Raw genomic sequence first — 17,352 nt, 5'->3', positions numbered from 1 at the left:
GAGCGACTTTAACAAATAAGCTGTCCCGGCGCAAGATATTTCTGGGGGTCGTAATCCTCCCGATTGCTGAACTTCTTATCGCGAGAACCGGAGTGCAAGGGACCGAAAATTGGACTTTCCGTTCGAAACGTCCCCCTGTGCGCCCCGAGACGTCTTCTAAATTACGTACACGTCTGGTCTGCTTGCTAACTTTGTAGCTGCGTTAGCGCCCCTTAGTGTCTTCTTAAACGCACCCCTTACAGCAGTAGTAATGTTGATTTTCCTTATACAAATTAGATATACAATTAGAAGCTTCAAAACACCCACTCTACCGCGTTCTCGGAGTGCCTAATTAAAAGTGTATACTATACCAAGGAACTCGGACTACCGCACAGTAGTTTCCAAAATATGCTTATTCTTCGCTGTGTTCTATCTACTCCGAGCATAAGTGCGCAATTATCCGCGACCCTGCACACTCAATATTAAGTTTCCGTGTGCCTCTCGAACGCGAAAGCGTCCTCGCAGTGTAACACACCCCCGACCTTCGTTTCGCCGCCCCCGAGCAGTTTGCGTAGCGCTGCGGCAAAGTGGAAGTTCGATCTTTGATACTTCGTAACGAGCCGGGGCCAGACGCGCCACGATCAATTAAAGAAGTTTCGCCGAGACGCTCTTTCGCTGGCAGAGCGCCTACAGGCGTTTCCGCGTCCTTGCGCGAATCACCAGCCGGAAATTATACACACGTAGCCCGAGCACCGTCTAGCCCACCGTCGCGGAGCCCCCGCGTTGTTGTTCTATCAAATTAATTGCCACGTTACAGTTACAGCCGCGAATATCTCACCGAGCCGAGCCGCAGAATGGCTGCTACCGTTTCCAACGCGCCACAGTGTCCCACGCGCGGCCCGCTGTAAACCGAGAGCGATTCTTTTTCCTCTCCACCCGCCGTTTCATTTGACACAGTTTCAATTTTCGTGGCGCAGCCGATTACGTCAAGCGGAACACGCATCACGCGCGAGTACCACCCGGGATGGGAACAATGTTCGCGCCTGGTACACGCGTGTATTTTGGACACTGGTGTGGACTGAATCTACTTCCCGATGTGTAGTAGAGCTTGTTATCGTTCGATCGCTGAAAGGGGAGTTTCCACTGGAAATCGGCTCGAGGGTTGTGACGTTTAGATTAGGGTTACACGCGAATTTTTAGAAAATACATCTCTGAATTCCTTACGGGAGGGATTGTAGGAGGAAAAGAAAACTTCAGGCGATTACCAATCCCCCCAACGCCGCAGAGTGGGACAAACTGTACTTTTCTGTGTCAAAATCGTAGAAGTTTTGATAGAAGTAAGATAGAGAGATGAATCTTTTTGGAGGTTGAAGCTAAGATGTTGCAGAATAAGGGAAAAATATTGAAAGAGTGTGACGAACAAAGTTCTGAACTTGAATTTCGTTTCTTTCTCGTTAAAATTTGTGGTTCAAGTTTTTCCTTGACTTATTATAAACCATTTCCTACAGATTTTAACGCGCCGAATTCAAAGCAGGCAGCAGAATTTCTCTCGCTAGACTCAGCCCCGTAGTACACAAAGAAAGTTCATCAGGCCCCTGCCGCATATTACTCCAGTAACCCTTGACCCACCTCCCAGGCGCAACCTGCAGGAATTCCAATCTCCAACATCCTGAGCAACAGAGCACCTTGGCAATTCACGCAGCCCGGAACATTGAACCCGCGCTGCGCGTCCCCAGCGCGAGGAGGTCCCCGGCAAACAGTTAGTCTCTCCGCGAAAACGGCGCTCTGTCATCGGCCCGCAGAGGCTCGGCAGCGTTTCCTAGTTAGGGCCATTCCGTACTTTCGCCCGTCACGATTAATTAGCTTAATTCTGGCTTCCTGTCGCGCGTGCAGGCGCGCGGGGCACCCGCGGCTCGTCGCGCGTCACGCGCGCATAGCCAGCCGCATTCCGCCGTCATAGTTGACGCACGTATGCCGTCGTAAAAGCACCCGTGGCATCTGCCACGACGCCGAGGATGAGCGCCGCCGAGACGTCCATCTGCATCTCCGTGCTGTGCATCTACGTGCTGAAGGCAACGCCGCCGACGACGACGCCCGGTATCACTGGTCGTTTGGGTAAGAAGCTTACGTCGACGACCGACGTTGCCCGCCACCCGACGATCGTAGATCTCTCCCCGGGCCCCTTGTAACCGCTTACCGCCACGGTTCAGGGCAGTTCGGCGCACCCTCGCCCGTAAATCCCGCAATTCACGGCACTCCAGCCTCGTGTCACTCTGCCGTCCGCGAGAACTGCAGGGTTGTAGGTGGTTCTGCGAGTTCGCCACCGACTCGTTTACTTGGTCGTTCCGCCGGGGCTCACTTGCTGCATAAGATCCGAGGGATCTCGTTGGGTTCTAGGAATGTTGTCTGATTTTAGATATGCCAGATTTTAGATACCTGCGGGGGTAGTCGATCGTTTAGCCAGTTTTGGTACTACGAATTGGTGGAATTAAGATGGCGTGATTGGAGTTTGCAAGTTGGAAGCATTAGTTAGTCACCGTGGACGATACATGACGTTGATACGGTATCTTGGAACGTGAGTCAGATGTTTCTTCTGCCCCTGCTGTAGGCACGTTACTTTGTTTCATTCTCTTTTGTTTTTCTTCTTGTGCTTCGCTCGCTATGCTATTTCTTTGTGAGAAAGTAGGACAGATTCGTATGATTATGCCGCGATGGCATTTAACATTAGTTCGCGAGCATAGATGGATGAATGTGTTTTGAGCAGGACTTTCATTTTACTGGCCTGTAATTTGTGGAGGAAGAAGCTAATTGTAGAGACTGTGATTGTGCAGCGCGGTTTTTTCTGAAGTTCTCCGCCTCGCTGGCGTGATTCAGCGTCTTATCGCCAATAAAGCTTGTGGCTCTGTTTATGATATTGCGATAAATAAGCGGTGCTCGCAAGTATGAAATAACAGTTGTCGAAGGTGGCTGCGATAACCATGAGCTTCGGCTGGCGGGACTTCGAATCGATATGTCAATTATGCGAAAATAACGTGCCGCTGGATGCGTTTACCGCGCGCATCTGATTGTGAAATGAAAGTTCGCGTGGTTTCAATCTCCGCGGGCAAATGGAAATGGAACGATACCGATATAAAAGAAGAATTGCACGGCGTCGCATCTGCGAAACAAAAATATTCGGAGGAAACGCGAAACGTGGGGAAAATATGGAGGGAATATAAAATGTGGAAAAAAGTGCGGGAGAAATATGAAACATGGGGAAACATCAAATATGGAAAAAAGTACCGGGGAAATATGAAACACGCAGCAAAAATGTGGAGGGAGATACATCGCATTAAATCATGCAACGTGCCACAGAAAATATTAAATAGAAATGTAACTAACTGTTTAGTAAAATAGTGCCAAAAAAACAATAAGACAGCGGGGCATTAAAAATCTAAAAAAATCTACGTTTACTAATATGTTCACTACCCCCTCGCACCCTCGTTCCATAATTATATAACTGATTAAGGGGAGGTGTCATCTTGGACGCATGACAATTGGAGATTTTGTTTAGCAATTTTTTTCATTTAAATACTCAACAGAAGTTGAAGTCAATGGAAAATCTGAATAACGGCATTTATTGTATACCTCTCGAAGATTAAAAGAAGAAATTTTGTTTATTTTTTTCAATGAAACCTATGCTTTTCACGCGTCCAAGTTGGGCACCTCCCCTTACCTAACTCCCAACCAGAAACGCCATTTAGCTACTCAAAAACGACCAACCCCAAATTGCCTCTTTAGCTCGCAGAAAATCCCCCACACGACGCAATCCCGCGCCACCTTGTACCTCTTTTTATACGCCCGTGCTTACGGGACCACCTTGCCCCATACAGCGCGAAGGCATTTTCAAACAAGTTGAGTCATCGCGGCGAGTTAACAGGTGATCCGCGCGAGCATCGAAATCCTCAAGGATAGGAGGACGGTGACGATCCCCCGGATGCATGCAGGCCGCCGGTTTCGTGACTTGGCGCGAGCGTGCACGCGTCTCGAGTGTCTGTAAAAATGTCGGAACAGTTTCCAGGGACGCGACGTGATCGTCGCTCGCTATTAGGGAATTACGTGCAATTACCCGGGGCCGCTCGGCCGGGCCCCGGCAGGAAAGGGCCCCCCGTTCTCCTTTCCCCTTCGATCGTGCCCGTCTAACTATCCGTTTCGTGTCAATGTAACGAGCGGTCACGTCTCGATTCTGCTTGCAGCTTACGCGGACGAAGCTTCCTTGGAGATCCTGCCTAATGGGGAGACGCAGACGAAGCCAATCGGGTCCAGCATCCTCCTGACGTGCAAGCCAAAGGTCGACGACACGAAGCTCATCAGCGACATGCAATGGCTCGATCCACAGAATCGTGTGATCGAGTCCCTGAAGTGAGTAGATCGACGGGATAGACTGTTAGATCCTTAAAGGTCTGCGCACACATATCCGTCCCGTATCCGTCGTGCCAGTGGTAAGAAGAAGAGACCCTCTACGCCTCTCTTCTTCCGGCGACGGATACGGAACTGACACGGAACGGATATATGCGCGCAGACCTTAAGGGGGTATACCCGTTTGAACCCTCGGAAAATGTATACATTTTGTGGATTTTTTTACAAGTCAACGGTTTGATGCAGATTTCCCGTTTTTTAACTATGTTTACATAGTATTATGAACTACTTATAAAAAAAGTTTCAGTTAAAAAACTATTGTTTTTCGGAAGTTACGGATACATGTCCGAAAGTCTCTCGATTTTAGACGGCTAAACGGTGGCCCTAAAAACTCGCGCTACGTTCAACCAATTCACTTCAAATTTTGCATGCAGAATCATAATAAGATTCCGCATCGTCCAACGAAGGCTTTTTTTATTTCGATTCCCCGTTTATTATTTATAAAGGAAGAAGGTGGATTTTTCTCTTAGCAAAATTTAACTTTACCTTTGATCTCTCACCATTTCTTTATTTTTCAAAATTTTCAAAATCGCCTTCGTTGGACGATGTGGAATCTTATTATGATTCTGCATGCAAAATTTGAAGTAAATTGGTTGAACGTAGCGCGAGTTTTTAGGGCCACCGTTTAGCCGGCTAAAATCGAGAGACTTTCGGACATGTATCCGTAACTTCCGAAAAACAATAGTTTTTTAACTGAAACTTTTTTTATAAGTAGTTCATAATACTATGTAAACATAGTTAAAAAACGGGAAATCTGCATCAAACCGTTGACTTGTAAAAAAATCCACAAAATGTATACATTTTCCGAGGGTTCAAACGGGTATACCCCCTTAACTGCTGCGACTTGCTGGCGCATCCTTGACGCCCCTCGCCCCGTGCTACCCCTGCCTGGCGGGACCAATTCGACCGGATGTTCGGGTTTGTGTAATAGTTTCTAAAGGAACAGCGCGCTTTAGGATGTCTAAACGGGACCGAAATTGAGTTGATGCGATAGTAGAGGACTGTGACTTGTAACTTTTTTGTTTCATTATCCGGGGAGATCGATTCGTCGAGACGGGGGTGTTTAATTGTTAAACGCTGCTTAAAGGGGAATAACTTTCTTCCGTCGCAAGCGGCTTGACACATTCACGGCGAAAGTGTGACAAGTGGCTTCTAGCGGTACCGGGAATCGTTTGTATGGATCGAAAATGGCTCGTCATTACTCGCGAATTGAGGTTGCTTTCCTGTCGTCGCGCTGGGGGATATCTATCAAGGGTGCCTGGAATATTTACAAGCACGCTACGCTTCGGAGCTCGGCGGATGGATGGCTCCCTCGAATATTTACAACCGACGCAACAATTTGAAATAGAATATACTCGTAAATTTTTTAACGCCCCTGCTCGAGTCCGCCGCTCAGCGTTTACAGGTCAGCGAGTGCTTCTTCGCGGCGCCGACGACACGCGCTAAATATCGTAACTTTCCGCGCGAGCGCCCGTCCGCGTAACAAAGAGACCCGCTGATTTATTAAACCCTTCAGATTTGCAATAACACACGGCACAGTTGCCAGCCATAATTCAAGCCTTCGCCTCGACCGAGAGGAGCGCAAAAATGTGCATCGCGGCGGGGCAAACAAACGCGCGGGTCCAGCCAGACGGGGATATACGAGGGCCAGGGGTGTTCACGCTTTTGAGCTGTCTTTTTTTCATCTGATTTTTTTAACGATACCAGAGCAGCTTTTAGCGGATAATTAAAAAACGCAGGCAAAGAGACGCGTGCGGTATAATATATACGCAGACGCGCGTGTCACTTTTGTATTACACACAAGTAGGACACGAGCCAACACCCAAGCACTAATTTAACGAATTTCTGTCACTTGTTTTGCACACAGACTAGTCGTCTTACCGATCGAAAGGCGAGTATAACAAAACTGAATTCAAGACTTTACACGCAACCGTAGTGTGTCGTGCAGAGTCCCCTACCCTATGTTTTCTGCGATGTACCATTAGTTCACTTTAGTTTCTCTATCCAACTTAGACAACTGTTTTTCTTGTATCCCCCTCTCATTTACCATCAGCACCATCACCATCCAGCGGCTGATTTACGCCTGGTACAGCCTCTGTACGGGGAGGTCTTAATTGCTGCAGGCCCGGCCGATTGTTCCGCGAACTAAGCGTTGCTCATTAAGCTGTTCGAGAAAGTTTTCCGCCTCCCAGCCGGTAAACTGACTTCCCGTTGTATTTGGACGTTAAACGCCGCGCGGTGTACCTTGGCGTTCGAGCAAGAAAGCCGTGGGGAGGGCGCTTGGTTAAAATAGACGGTAAAGGATGCTCGGACGCGCTGTGAAGGCGCCATTCAATGACACAACGGCCGTCCCCTGGCAATTAGGCGCCCCCTCCCTTACCCCTCGTGTAGATATTTTCGTACCCCTACGACGGGGGGCTGGGCGGAATGTTGCGGATCGGTTTGAATGGAATCGCAAGCAGGTCGAGGGAAAATTAAGCAGAAGTGTTAAGTATTGATAGTAATCGAATCTTCTGTCTGTATTGCTGTGACATTTCTGAAGAGGTAATTAATAACATGGTTAGCTCGGGGATATATTATTTCGGGCCAGAGACGGGCAAATTTTTAATTAAATCAATTTTCCAGTAACTAATAAACGTTACAAAATTATTCGGCATTTGTCGATAAAGGTGGCCCGGGTTAAATTTACTCGACGAATAAAGTTAATTTTTTATTCGTTTAGCGTTTCAACTTCAGCGGTGAATAAATTTTTCAATATTAACTTTAACTTTAACTGTAACTGTAACTTTAACTTTAACATTTACTTTATTCAACGTCGAACAATTTTCTGACGTGCATTGGAGGCGCCGAGTTAAAGTTACAGGTACAGTTAAAATTAAAGTTAAAGTTAAGTTTGAAAAATGCATTCCACCCTGAATTTGAAATCATTTGATAAATAAAAAAATTAACTTTATTCGTGAAATAAATTCTCGTTGAATAAAAAAATTAGCTTTATACGTCAAATAAATTCTCGTCGAACAAAAAAATTGACTCTATTCGTCAAATACTCGAAAGTGCAACTGACTTTTATTTGACCCGTTATTAAATAATTTTTTATTTAGCTAATGCCCAACTCTGGTTTCATCATGTCAGTTCACTGAAATAGCAAACATAGCTTGGAGTCTAACTTATTCGGTATTCACCTGGACTTGTCCCACAAACGATTAATAACGAAATGTGAATCTATTGTTTTGAACATACCTGCGAAATTTCATTGCAAATCGATACGCGGCACCGCGCGCAGCCCTTTGGACCAAGGAGAGCCCATCGTCATATGTTCATGGATCGTGGATGTTTTCTACCCCCGTGTTAGTCTGCTCGATGACGAGAGATCCGCTCCGATTAATAAACAACATATCGTGGTGCCTGTCTTGCAAATATTTAACCGCCCGGTCAAACAATCTAACGAGCGTTAACCTCGGCAGCTCGATTCGTCGGCTCGCGTGTTTGCCCGATTACGCGGGCCCCGAGCGATTTGCATAATTATGTCCGCTCTCGTCGCGGGAGAGTAATGGCCGATAAATTCAACGGCGAACACCGGCCGCGCCGTTCCCGAGCACCGTTTCATTAATTGTACTTAGAGGCTGCTCCGATTCCGAGACGGAAGGAAAGGGAGTAGTATCGTTGCATAATCGACGGACTAACACTGTTATCATCGCTCCACTGCGCCACCATATCGCGTCACACGGCTGGGATCGTTCCAGCCCTCCCTGACACATCACTGTACATAACGTGCATTCTGTTCATATGTCGTAATTGTTCGTAAAGCGTTCCGACTTTCATTTCACGTTGCTGGATTTGCGGCGTTTGTACTTGGCGGCCCGTAACCGGCGCACAGTGGGACACATTGCACATCTTTGTGTCAAAATCGCAGAATTTTTTATAGAAATAAGATAGAGGGATGAATCCTTTTCGAGGCCAAAGGTAAGATGTTGCAGAATAAGGGAGAAATATTGAAAACGTATGAGAAAGTTTGACTTTGAAAATCTATGACAAAGAATCCTGAAGCGCGAGTCAAATTCTGCAGGTAGATTTGAATTCGTCGCGTTAAAATCTATAGGAAATGATGTATAACAAGTCAAGAAAAAACTTCAACCATATATTATAACGGAAAATCGCAATTTTCTTAAAAAATGTCAAGTTTGACATAGATTTTCAAGGTCAAAACTTGTTTCTCAGACTTTTTCAATAATTTTGCCTTATTCTGCAACATTTTATCTTTAACCCCGAAAAAGATTCGTCCCATTATCTTATTTCCATCAAAACTTCTACTATTTTGACACAAAAAATTGCAGTTCGTCCCACTATGCGGCGGTATAAGCGGAGGTGTGGTGATTCTACATGAAACAATAAATAAAAAGTGGAAAATTAAATTTTGTCACAACTCACTTAGTTGTCTAGAAAATTGACTTTGAATTACAGCTAGGTACGCATGCAGCAGCTTCGGTACCTCGGTGCACGTGTACTCTGCTAAAATTAAAAGCCAATTTTCAAAAATCGAAGCGCGATATCTAAAAATTTTATTCCACACTTTGGACTTATCTTTTTATGTAAAATCACTACCCTTGTGCTTGTACCAATGGTTACAGGACGGCCCTGTATATAGGATTGCGAAATTCACGTTTTTAGGGATCGAGTGCTGTGGCTGACTCTGTTAGGTTATACTACTTGCAGTCGTGGATGCAGGGAGGCGTATATTAAGTTTCGGTTTATGAGGAATTGTTGAGTAGTCATAACGCTTTGGTGCTTTAATTCTTCAAATATATATTTTGCGAAGAATATTCCTAACATGATTTCACATAGAAACTTTTTCGTAGATTCACTACAATCTTGAATTCCTAAACAAGACAACTGAATTTGACAATTTTGAATATCATACACGGTGATTCACCTAAGTGTGCCACCTAAATTACTTGTAAATTCTTTGTTATATTAGGAAATGGTTCAACCAAAAGTTGTATGGTATTAAGGAGAGCACACAATGTAATAATTAGATTTTAGCTATTTTGCTTTTTTATCGAAATATGAAGGTCGCCTTCACTCTTTTAATCGTAATGAATAAAATTTGACCCTGCAATTAGAAAGAACGTTGAAAGCTGAGTAAAAATCTATTAGAGTCTACGCGTCCAAAAACTAATAATTACTAAGATATTCTTTAAATAATTTTGAATGTAAGGAATGCTCTAAATGTTGTCCGTTCCAATCAATACAAGTGTATTTTATAATTATTACAGTGTGTGCCCCCCTAGATACCGTAAAACTTTTATTTTAACCATTTTCTCATATAACAAAGAATTTGCAAGTAATTTAGTTGGCATACTTCGACGAATCACCCTCTATATTTCAACATGCCTATATTCTACTCATACCTACCATCCATGTACTAAAATTTCAAACATTCCTCGTTAAAAAAAGGAAGTACGAAGTAACCAAGCACCCAACAGCTACACACGTAAGTGGCGCCTACGAGTCGGCCACACCGTTCTCCCCGATCGTAACTACAATTAACCATACCTGGAACCCGATGATTCAGCCGCAGCCAGCAACCGCTCCCTTTTTCTCTATTAGATCACCAGTTTCGATCGCGTCCCCTGGCCCGAAAGGGCCCATTAAGCCATCGCTGACGTGGCCGTGCTCGAATTCGCATCGGTCGCCGCGATACTATTCATTAACCGCGCGATTCAGCATCCTACCACTGGACCTTATCCGCCTCAGCATCTCGTAACGCTGCGCCGTTGTTAAATTGCGTGGATTCGCGTGAATGTGTCTCATTTACACCGTGTCGTTCCCCGCCCCTTCCCCGACGCAATCCGTGGAAATGTTGGTCCATTGGTAGGTTGCGATCCAGATGGAAGCATCCGAGGCCCGACCTGCCTCGAGGATCGAGGCTCGCTCTTACGTCGAATTAAGGTCGGTCGATCTCTACCAGCAATCCAACACTATCGATCCGAATTCGACGCAGCGCACCGTGTTCATCCCCCCCAGCCCAAAGCCTTCTCTGTCGTAACGATATTTCACGGATATCGGCCCGATGTTTCGCGTTAGAATTGGTTACTTCGAAGGATTTATGCGTTTCATGTGGCAGGCTGGTCTCGATCGAAGAGCGACGCGATTCCAGAATTTTTAGCAATTTGGGTTGGGAATGTTTGCGAGGGAAAAGTCATATTTTGGGTTTGATAGCTGTATTGGGAAGGAGATTGATCGAAGCATTTTTGGGGATAGTTGAATCTTTGCAATTGCTGCTCTTGGCAGCTGATTACAGCGGGGAGTAGAAGGTGCTTTCTATTGATTCTTCATTGTATTTCGGCGAATGTAATACTGGCGAAATATTGGGCCGAGGGATGTTCGATTGCCCCCTGTCACACTCGACCCGAACACTCGACTCATCACCATAGTGCGTAGATACGTTTGTGTGGCTGGCAAAAGTGAGCGCTCGAATAATTTTCCAATTATTTCCTGTAGCACGTTCCCAGGCCATTCGAAGCCACCGATGTACACCGAGCTGCACCACGCCAACACCCTCTCTTTGTTCTTCAACTCCCTGCAAGAGGAGCAGGCCGGGAAGTACACGTGCAAAGCCACTTACGCGAATTCGGTGTTCCTGGAGAAGTCTGTGACGATCGACACCATAGGTAAGAGAAAATTTCTGCGATCCAGCCACGCTTTGTCAAACTTTCACTGGGCATTCGTGACAAAATTTATGAGATAAACCGGATCCTCGAATTTCCAACTTGAAATACGAAAAGAAGCTTAGAGGAAGCAAGCTTACGACTTTGAAAAAGATTGTCGTCTCCTCTTAAGGAAATCCGTTCAGTTTACTGATTGCATCTATCTCAATGAAGCTTTAAGGCATCTTTGGAAACCTTTACTTTATAAAGTTTTAATCTTTTGCTGGTTCATTGACTCTCGCCGAGTCGCGTGAATTTAGGAAAATTTCTGGAGGCGGTAGGAGAATGAACAGAAATGTTGAAAGGAGGGTGTATGACCTAATGCGAAGTGGTGCGGGATTATAGAGTATGAGAAAATAATGTCATATAGTGGGTTTCACGGAGGTATTAACAACGGCAGCGTAATTTCCCTCTGAAACTTTGCGTTGCATACAAAAGAAGTGCTCTTCGTACTGCATACAAAAGAGTACGTTTTACATTCCTCTTAAGAGGAAGAACGCCGGTTTAACTTGAAATTTTTAATTGCCACTACACTCGCGTTTGCTATGAAAGCTCTAATTAATCTGAATCTCATCTACTTAAAGCAATATTTGTAACATTCCACGTATGCAGAATTACATACGAGGAAACACAGCTTCTATCTCGTTGCTTTCAAAGTGTGTCTGACCACGAACGGCCCGTTTCCCCTTCGGCCTGTCTCTTGGCCAATCTTCGCTCCTTTACTGCTCTAAAAGTGCCAGAACTTTAACTTTATTCGACGTCGAATAATTTTCTGGCGCGCATTCGAGCCGCCGAGTTAAGGTTAAAGTGGAAATTAAGGTTAAAATTAACTTCAAAGGTAAAGTTAAAGTTAAAATTACAATTAAAGCTAAAGTGAAAGTAAAACTCGAAAAACTTATTCAACGCTAATGTCGGAATGCTCGACGATTGAAAAAATGAACTGTATCCGTAAAATAATCTAAAGTTAAAGTAACTTTTAATTGATCTGTTATTTAATACCCAACTCTGGTTCTAGCAGTAATTTTATTTATACTCTGAAATCAAGTTTTAATTTCCTTGTAAGACCATCCACCGTTCAGTACTCAAAGGTATTGTGAATATATTTACAAAAGCCCTGCAAGTAGAATTAGAGAAACAGCCTGTAAAGAAGGGCGACGACGAGAAGTACCTATGAAGAGTAATTACTGTTTCGCAGTTGCGATCACTTGGGACAATGCACCGACCAATCAATACCCTATTCTGGGAGAGGACTTTCCGATTGTGTGCAAAGTACGGGCAAGGCCTTCGCCCTCCGTCGACTGGCTGTACAACGGTGAATTAATTAAGACCAACGACCACTACATTATAGACACGTATGCGTTGACGATCAAGAACGTCCAAGAATCCGACGACGGGATCTACACTTGTCGTGCGTCGGTGTTGACAACCGGTGAGCTCAAAGAGCGACCTATTCGCGTTGAGGTACGTATTCAGCCTTGCATCCACCTTAACATTCATCGACGAGAATAATACAGCACGCCGAATAATACAGCGACTTTTTCTGCGCTCCTCCTGGATTCGATGTATCATTTATTTTTTAGATTACCCTTACAACGGATTGCAAGATTAATGAGCGATCGTTAGTAGGAATCCTAGAATTGCACCGTCGCGAGGAATTAATTAATGCAGTCGTTGGAACGTTTTACTGTCTGGTCTCGAGTTTTAAATGCTTTAAATGCTTCAGTCCGACATGGCGACAACGTTGTTCGCCGAGTGATTATATTCCCCTCGGCGATGAGGGATTACGTTTTGTGACGTAATTTGATTAATCTATCGAGCACTTAACTATCCCTTTCTGTGCAACTAGCCTTCATTGAAATACGCATAGAAAAGTGCAGAACGTTCAAAAATCTTTTGCAACTAGTACACGAAAAGTCAAAACACTGTAGCCACACATTTATTTACTACTAAATTCCCAAACAGCAACAAAACAGTCTCCATATGCAAGGTACTCTCACCTCCCAATTGACACAGGCTCTCCTCAAGCCCCAACCACAATTGCGTCCACCAATTACTCCCAATTCCATTCCCCGTCGCCGCAGCGTCTATCAGAGCACGTTTGTATTTCATTTAACAGGTCCACATACGTCCCACGGTGGAGGATCTGCCCAGTCCCGTGGACATAATCGAGGGGGAAGACGCGAGCATAAAGTGCAAAGCCCACGGTAAACCGCCCCCGAAGTTCACCTGGGTGAAGTCCCTGACCCAGCAGAATCTATCCAACGCGGATCGCTTCGGGGTGGACGCTGACATGGGCACGCTGACGATCAGCAACGCGAACCGGGACGACGCCGGCGAGTACCAGTGCACCGCCACGAACGCGGCCGGCTCGGAGAACATGAATATCGCGGTGAACGTGATAGTGAAGCCGAAGATCATGGAGTTCCTGAACGACAGCGTGGTGCAGGAGAAGGAGGTAAGCTTGGTTTGCAAGGCATTCGGCCGCCCACCGCCGCAAGTCACCTTCAGGAAGCACACCCTGGAGAAGCCGTACGTGAAGGGCGCCCAGCCCGAGGACGACAGGATAATCCTGACGAACGCCGCCGACGACAACTCCGGCGAGACAGTCGGCACGCTGACGATCCACGAGAGCATGCGATCGAACGACGGGCTGTACGAGTGCATTGCCCAGAACCCCGGTGGCGAGGCGCGCAGGAGCGGCCACCTGATCGTCGAGTTTCCTCCGTCGTTCGACTCCATGCCCAACACCACCGTGTGGTCCTGGGAGCAGAGGCCCGTGAACATCAGCTGCATCGCCGAGAGCATACCGAACGCGACCATCCGCTGGACCATGCGCGGGGACCAGAAGATCGACAACGACGCGATGATCAAGCAGCTGGGCAACGGGCCCCTCTCCACCCTGATGATCGTACCGCTGGACAGGCGGTACTACGCCACGTACAAGTGCATCGCATCCAACACGCACGGCACAAGGGAGCGCAACATCGAGCTGAGGGAGGCCTCGAAACCGGGGGAGGTGATACAAGCGAAAATGGCGGAGATCACCGCGACCACGATCAGATTCGACGTCGTGCCGCCACCCACGCACCCTGAGCTGATGGTGCGGACCATCACTGTTCAGTACAGGGAGGACGGGCGGACTTGGATGGAGGCTAAGAACAGAACGTGGTCTGTTGGTGAGTGATGCCGGTTGCTCTTTGGATGTAGAGATTTAGTACGGTGGATCTTTGAATCTTTGGAATATTTCATGTGTCGTGTTCAATTGTAGATCAAGTAGATGAAGTTTCATATTTCGATTCTTTGTGGGTCATGCTTGTTCCATGCAGAGAGAAATACAGACCTCTGGTAGGAACAGTATCATAGTATCCAGCTTAGGTCTCTAATAGTAGTAGTGCACAGGCTCAAGAGCAGAGATCTAAAATAATAGAATTTTAAATTTTTTTTTAAAATGTCGTTAAGTAAAAATTGATTTTTATTTCAATGGAAGCCGATTATCATTGAATCCATAAGATACTTCGCAAATTAAATGATTAACAAATTTTAATTTTCAATTGCTCTGGTTACGACTAACCATTATGAATGATTGAAATGTTTTTTAGCCAACAGGAACCATTATCGATAACGGAAATTTAATTTTGGTTGCCGATAACGGTACAGTCGACCATTGTCAATTGTAATTAACATTACTGATAATTAGTATTCGTTAACAATGCGAAAGAAATAATTATAAAACATATTTTGTTAAGCAAAAAACGGTAAATCGTACTACAATATCTTTTATCCTATTCTTCGTTTCATACATTTTCATAACGTCTTTTTGCTCAATAAAAAATATAAGCTTTTTAATTCATTTTTTGCCATGTTGTCAGTGAATACTAATTATCAGTAATGTTAATAACAATAATTAACAATGATCGAATGTAACCAGAAACAAAAATTTGCCGCCGATAATAACCAAAATAAAGTTCCAATCATCGATAATGATAACCGCTAATCAAAAAAATTTAAATCGTTCTTCATGCTTATTTCTAATCAAAACCATATAATTAAAGGTATTAACTCTTGCACCATAACTTTTAAAATTTCTCTTATAACAGTCATGATGTCTGTTCAAAAGTATCATTCCAACTACCACAAATGGGCGGCGCAGAGTTCTACACTACTTCCCAAATATCATCCACTTACTTGGGTTATTTGCGAAACAGTAGAAGTGTTTTTGAAGCAGATGCCGAGCCTGTGAAGTTGGCCCACTGTTCACCCTGCATTTGTGGTAGTTCGTAGGATATCTTTGAGCCGTGTGTATCATAGCAGCTAGCCTAGTCCTAGCCCAGACCTCTAATAGCAATGGTGCCACAGAAAACTTTGTATAAAACCAAATCCACTCCCCACATTGCGACGTTCGACCTTCTGTCCCAGATTCCCTCTACGTGATCGAGGGCCTGAAGCCACAGACCCCGTACGAGTTCCGTTTCGCCGCGAGGAACCAGGTGGGCCTGGGCAACTGGGGAGCCTCCTCCCGCGAGACTACGCCCGGAACGACCGTCCCCAACGAGCCGAAGATCATATCGCAATCAGCAGAATACGATCTGTCCATGTTCAACAATCAGTACGAGCTAGGGTGGCTGGCACCGGCCGACAACGGCGAGCCCATCGACATGTACCAGATCAAGTACTGCCAGACGAGACGCGTGTCCGGCGACTGGGAGGTACTGGAGGACACCTGCCGAACGGAGGACATCAAGACGCAGGGCAGGACGAGGCACTGGCTGAAGAACCTCGACTCGGACACGTTCTACAAAGTGGAGCTGAAGGCGCACAACGCGATGGGTTTCAGTAAGGCTGGCTTGGCGAAGTTTAAAACGGCAAGGGGTAAGTGTCTTCAAATCCCTTCGAACACTGAAACGTTCATAACGCAACTATCACCTTATAAGACCGCCTCCGTCGGTATTAGTGCCCTTTTTCAAATCGTAATTTCTCTTTGAAACGTTATTATGTGTGCACGAGGCTATTGCACCGATTGGTATATTCTTTTATTTTTTTTTTTTTTTACTCTACGAGAAAGACCGTTTAATTACTTCGCCTCTATTTTGTTCACTCAAGGAGGAGGGAAAAGGGTCATTGAGGTATTTCGTTGTTCAGTCGCCGGTTCACGTGGCGGCGCTATTGCCGATCGCTGGGAGGCTGTCCCGCGGATCCTATCCCTGCAAAATTCACGCACCGATTCCTCCGATTAGATCGTTCTCTTTATGCTTGAATATCCTGCATTTAGGTCACGGTCTGCTATATTCGAGCCAGGAGATGTTGGCTATTCTGGGTCACTTCGGATGCTGTTAATCGATTTTCAGTTAGTGCGTCGCATCAGCTCTTCTATGTTTAAGAGGCGAACGGTGTGTTGCTTATAGGTTTACGAGCTCTATCGTTCAAACGTTATGATGTTTCTGTTATAGTGCACTAAGTCGCTTCACTTTCCCCTCTATCCGCCACATACAGCATAGCTTAGCTTTTAGAGTCTTGTCTCCTGCCACGTGCCTTTTGAAAATACACAGTTGGTCACGTGACCAAATTGGGCCTTTATGTAGAAAGCTACCAGCCCTCAAAATGACAAAAAATTAGTTAAACGCAGTATGGATCCCAGAATCTTGTGATAATTATTTTGCAAACAAATATCAATTCTTACATTATACAATTATTAAAACCAGCAAGCCATTATTCCATTTTAGGCTTAAAAAACAAAAGCTACTTGAAATAATATTAATTATACAGGTAGAAACAATAATAAAGAATAAAATATATCCAATAGAAATAAAGCTGCTTTTCTTCAATAATTAAAATCTCCCAACTAAATTCACTCAGTTTCAGATCATTGAGGGTTGGTAGTTTTCTGCATAACCAGGCCCAATTGTCACGAGGTCTTTGACTTCCTATTCACAACTGCCCATCCTCCTCTTTCTCTTCCACTTTTAACACCATCAAGTTACACCCATTCTACTCATATTTTGCAGACTTTCTCACTATTTAACATGCAGAATTGGTAAATCGATAGCGAAGAAGTTTAACCAGTCTCGTTGAACAGCCAAAATCTTGCGACCCAACTATAGCAGACCCAGAGCACACACCCTCGTCTATTTTCTTCCCCTTTCCCTTCCTCGAGCCTCCCTCCTCCTTTCCAGCCGCCCAGAATAATTTGCAAGAATATTCACGGCACTCT

At 45.2% G+C, this 17,352-nt stretch overlaps 1 protein-coding gene across 5 annotated transcripts in view; it reads left to right on the top strand.

The window, feature by feature from the left end:
* The window catches only part of Fas2 (neural cell adhesion molecule fasciclin 2), a 122,969-nt gene that overhangs the window by 86,910 nt on the left and 18,707 nt on the right, over nucleotides 1–17,352 (top strand). For 2 of the 5 annotated variants that reach the window (XM_076829097.1, XM_076829098.1), the window contains exons 1-7: nucleotides 1,937–2,094; nucleotides 4,215–4,380; nucleotides 6,305–6,328; nucleotides 10,939–11,108; nucleotides 12,340–12,605; nucleotides 13,261–14,320; nucleotides 15,561–16,013. In XM_076829097.1, the coding sequence (XP_076685212.1) occupies nucleotides 1,995–2,094; nucleotides 4,215–4,380; nucleotides 6,305–6,328; nucleotides 10,939–11,108; nucleotides 12,340–12,605; nucleotides 13,261–14,320; nucleotides 15,561–16,013 (2,239 nt within the window). In that variant the 5' untranslated portion in view covers nucleotides 1,937–1,994. Of the gene's footprint in view, nucleotides 1–1,935; nucleotides 2,095–4,214; nucleotides 4,381–6,304; nucleotides 6,329–10,938; nucleotides 11,109–12,339; nucleotides 12,606–13,260; nucleotides 14,321–15,560; nucleotides 16,014–17,352 lie in introns of those variants that run through there. The other 3 variants (XM_076829094.1, XM_076829096.1, XM_076829095.1) reach the window with 3 other exon arrangements.

This window comes from Andrena cerasifolii, chromosome 16, assembly GCF_050908995.1.
Source record: "Andrena cerasifolii isolate SP2316 chromosome 16, iyAndCera1_principal, whole genome shotgun sequence".
Taxonomy (NCBI): domain Eukaryota; kingdom Metazoa; phylum Arthropoda; class Insecta; order Hymenoptera; family Andrenidae; genus Andrena; species Andrena cerasifolii.
Note: the sequence above shows the minus strand (reverse complement) of the source record. Positions and strands in the feature narration are given on the sequence as shown.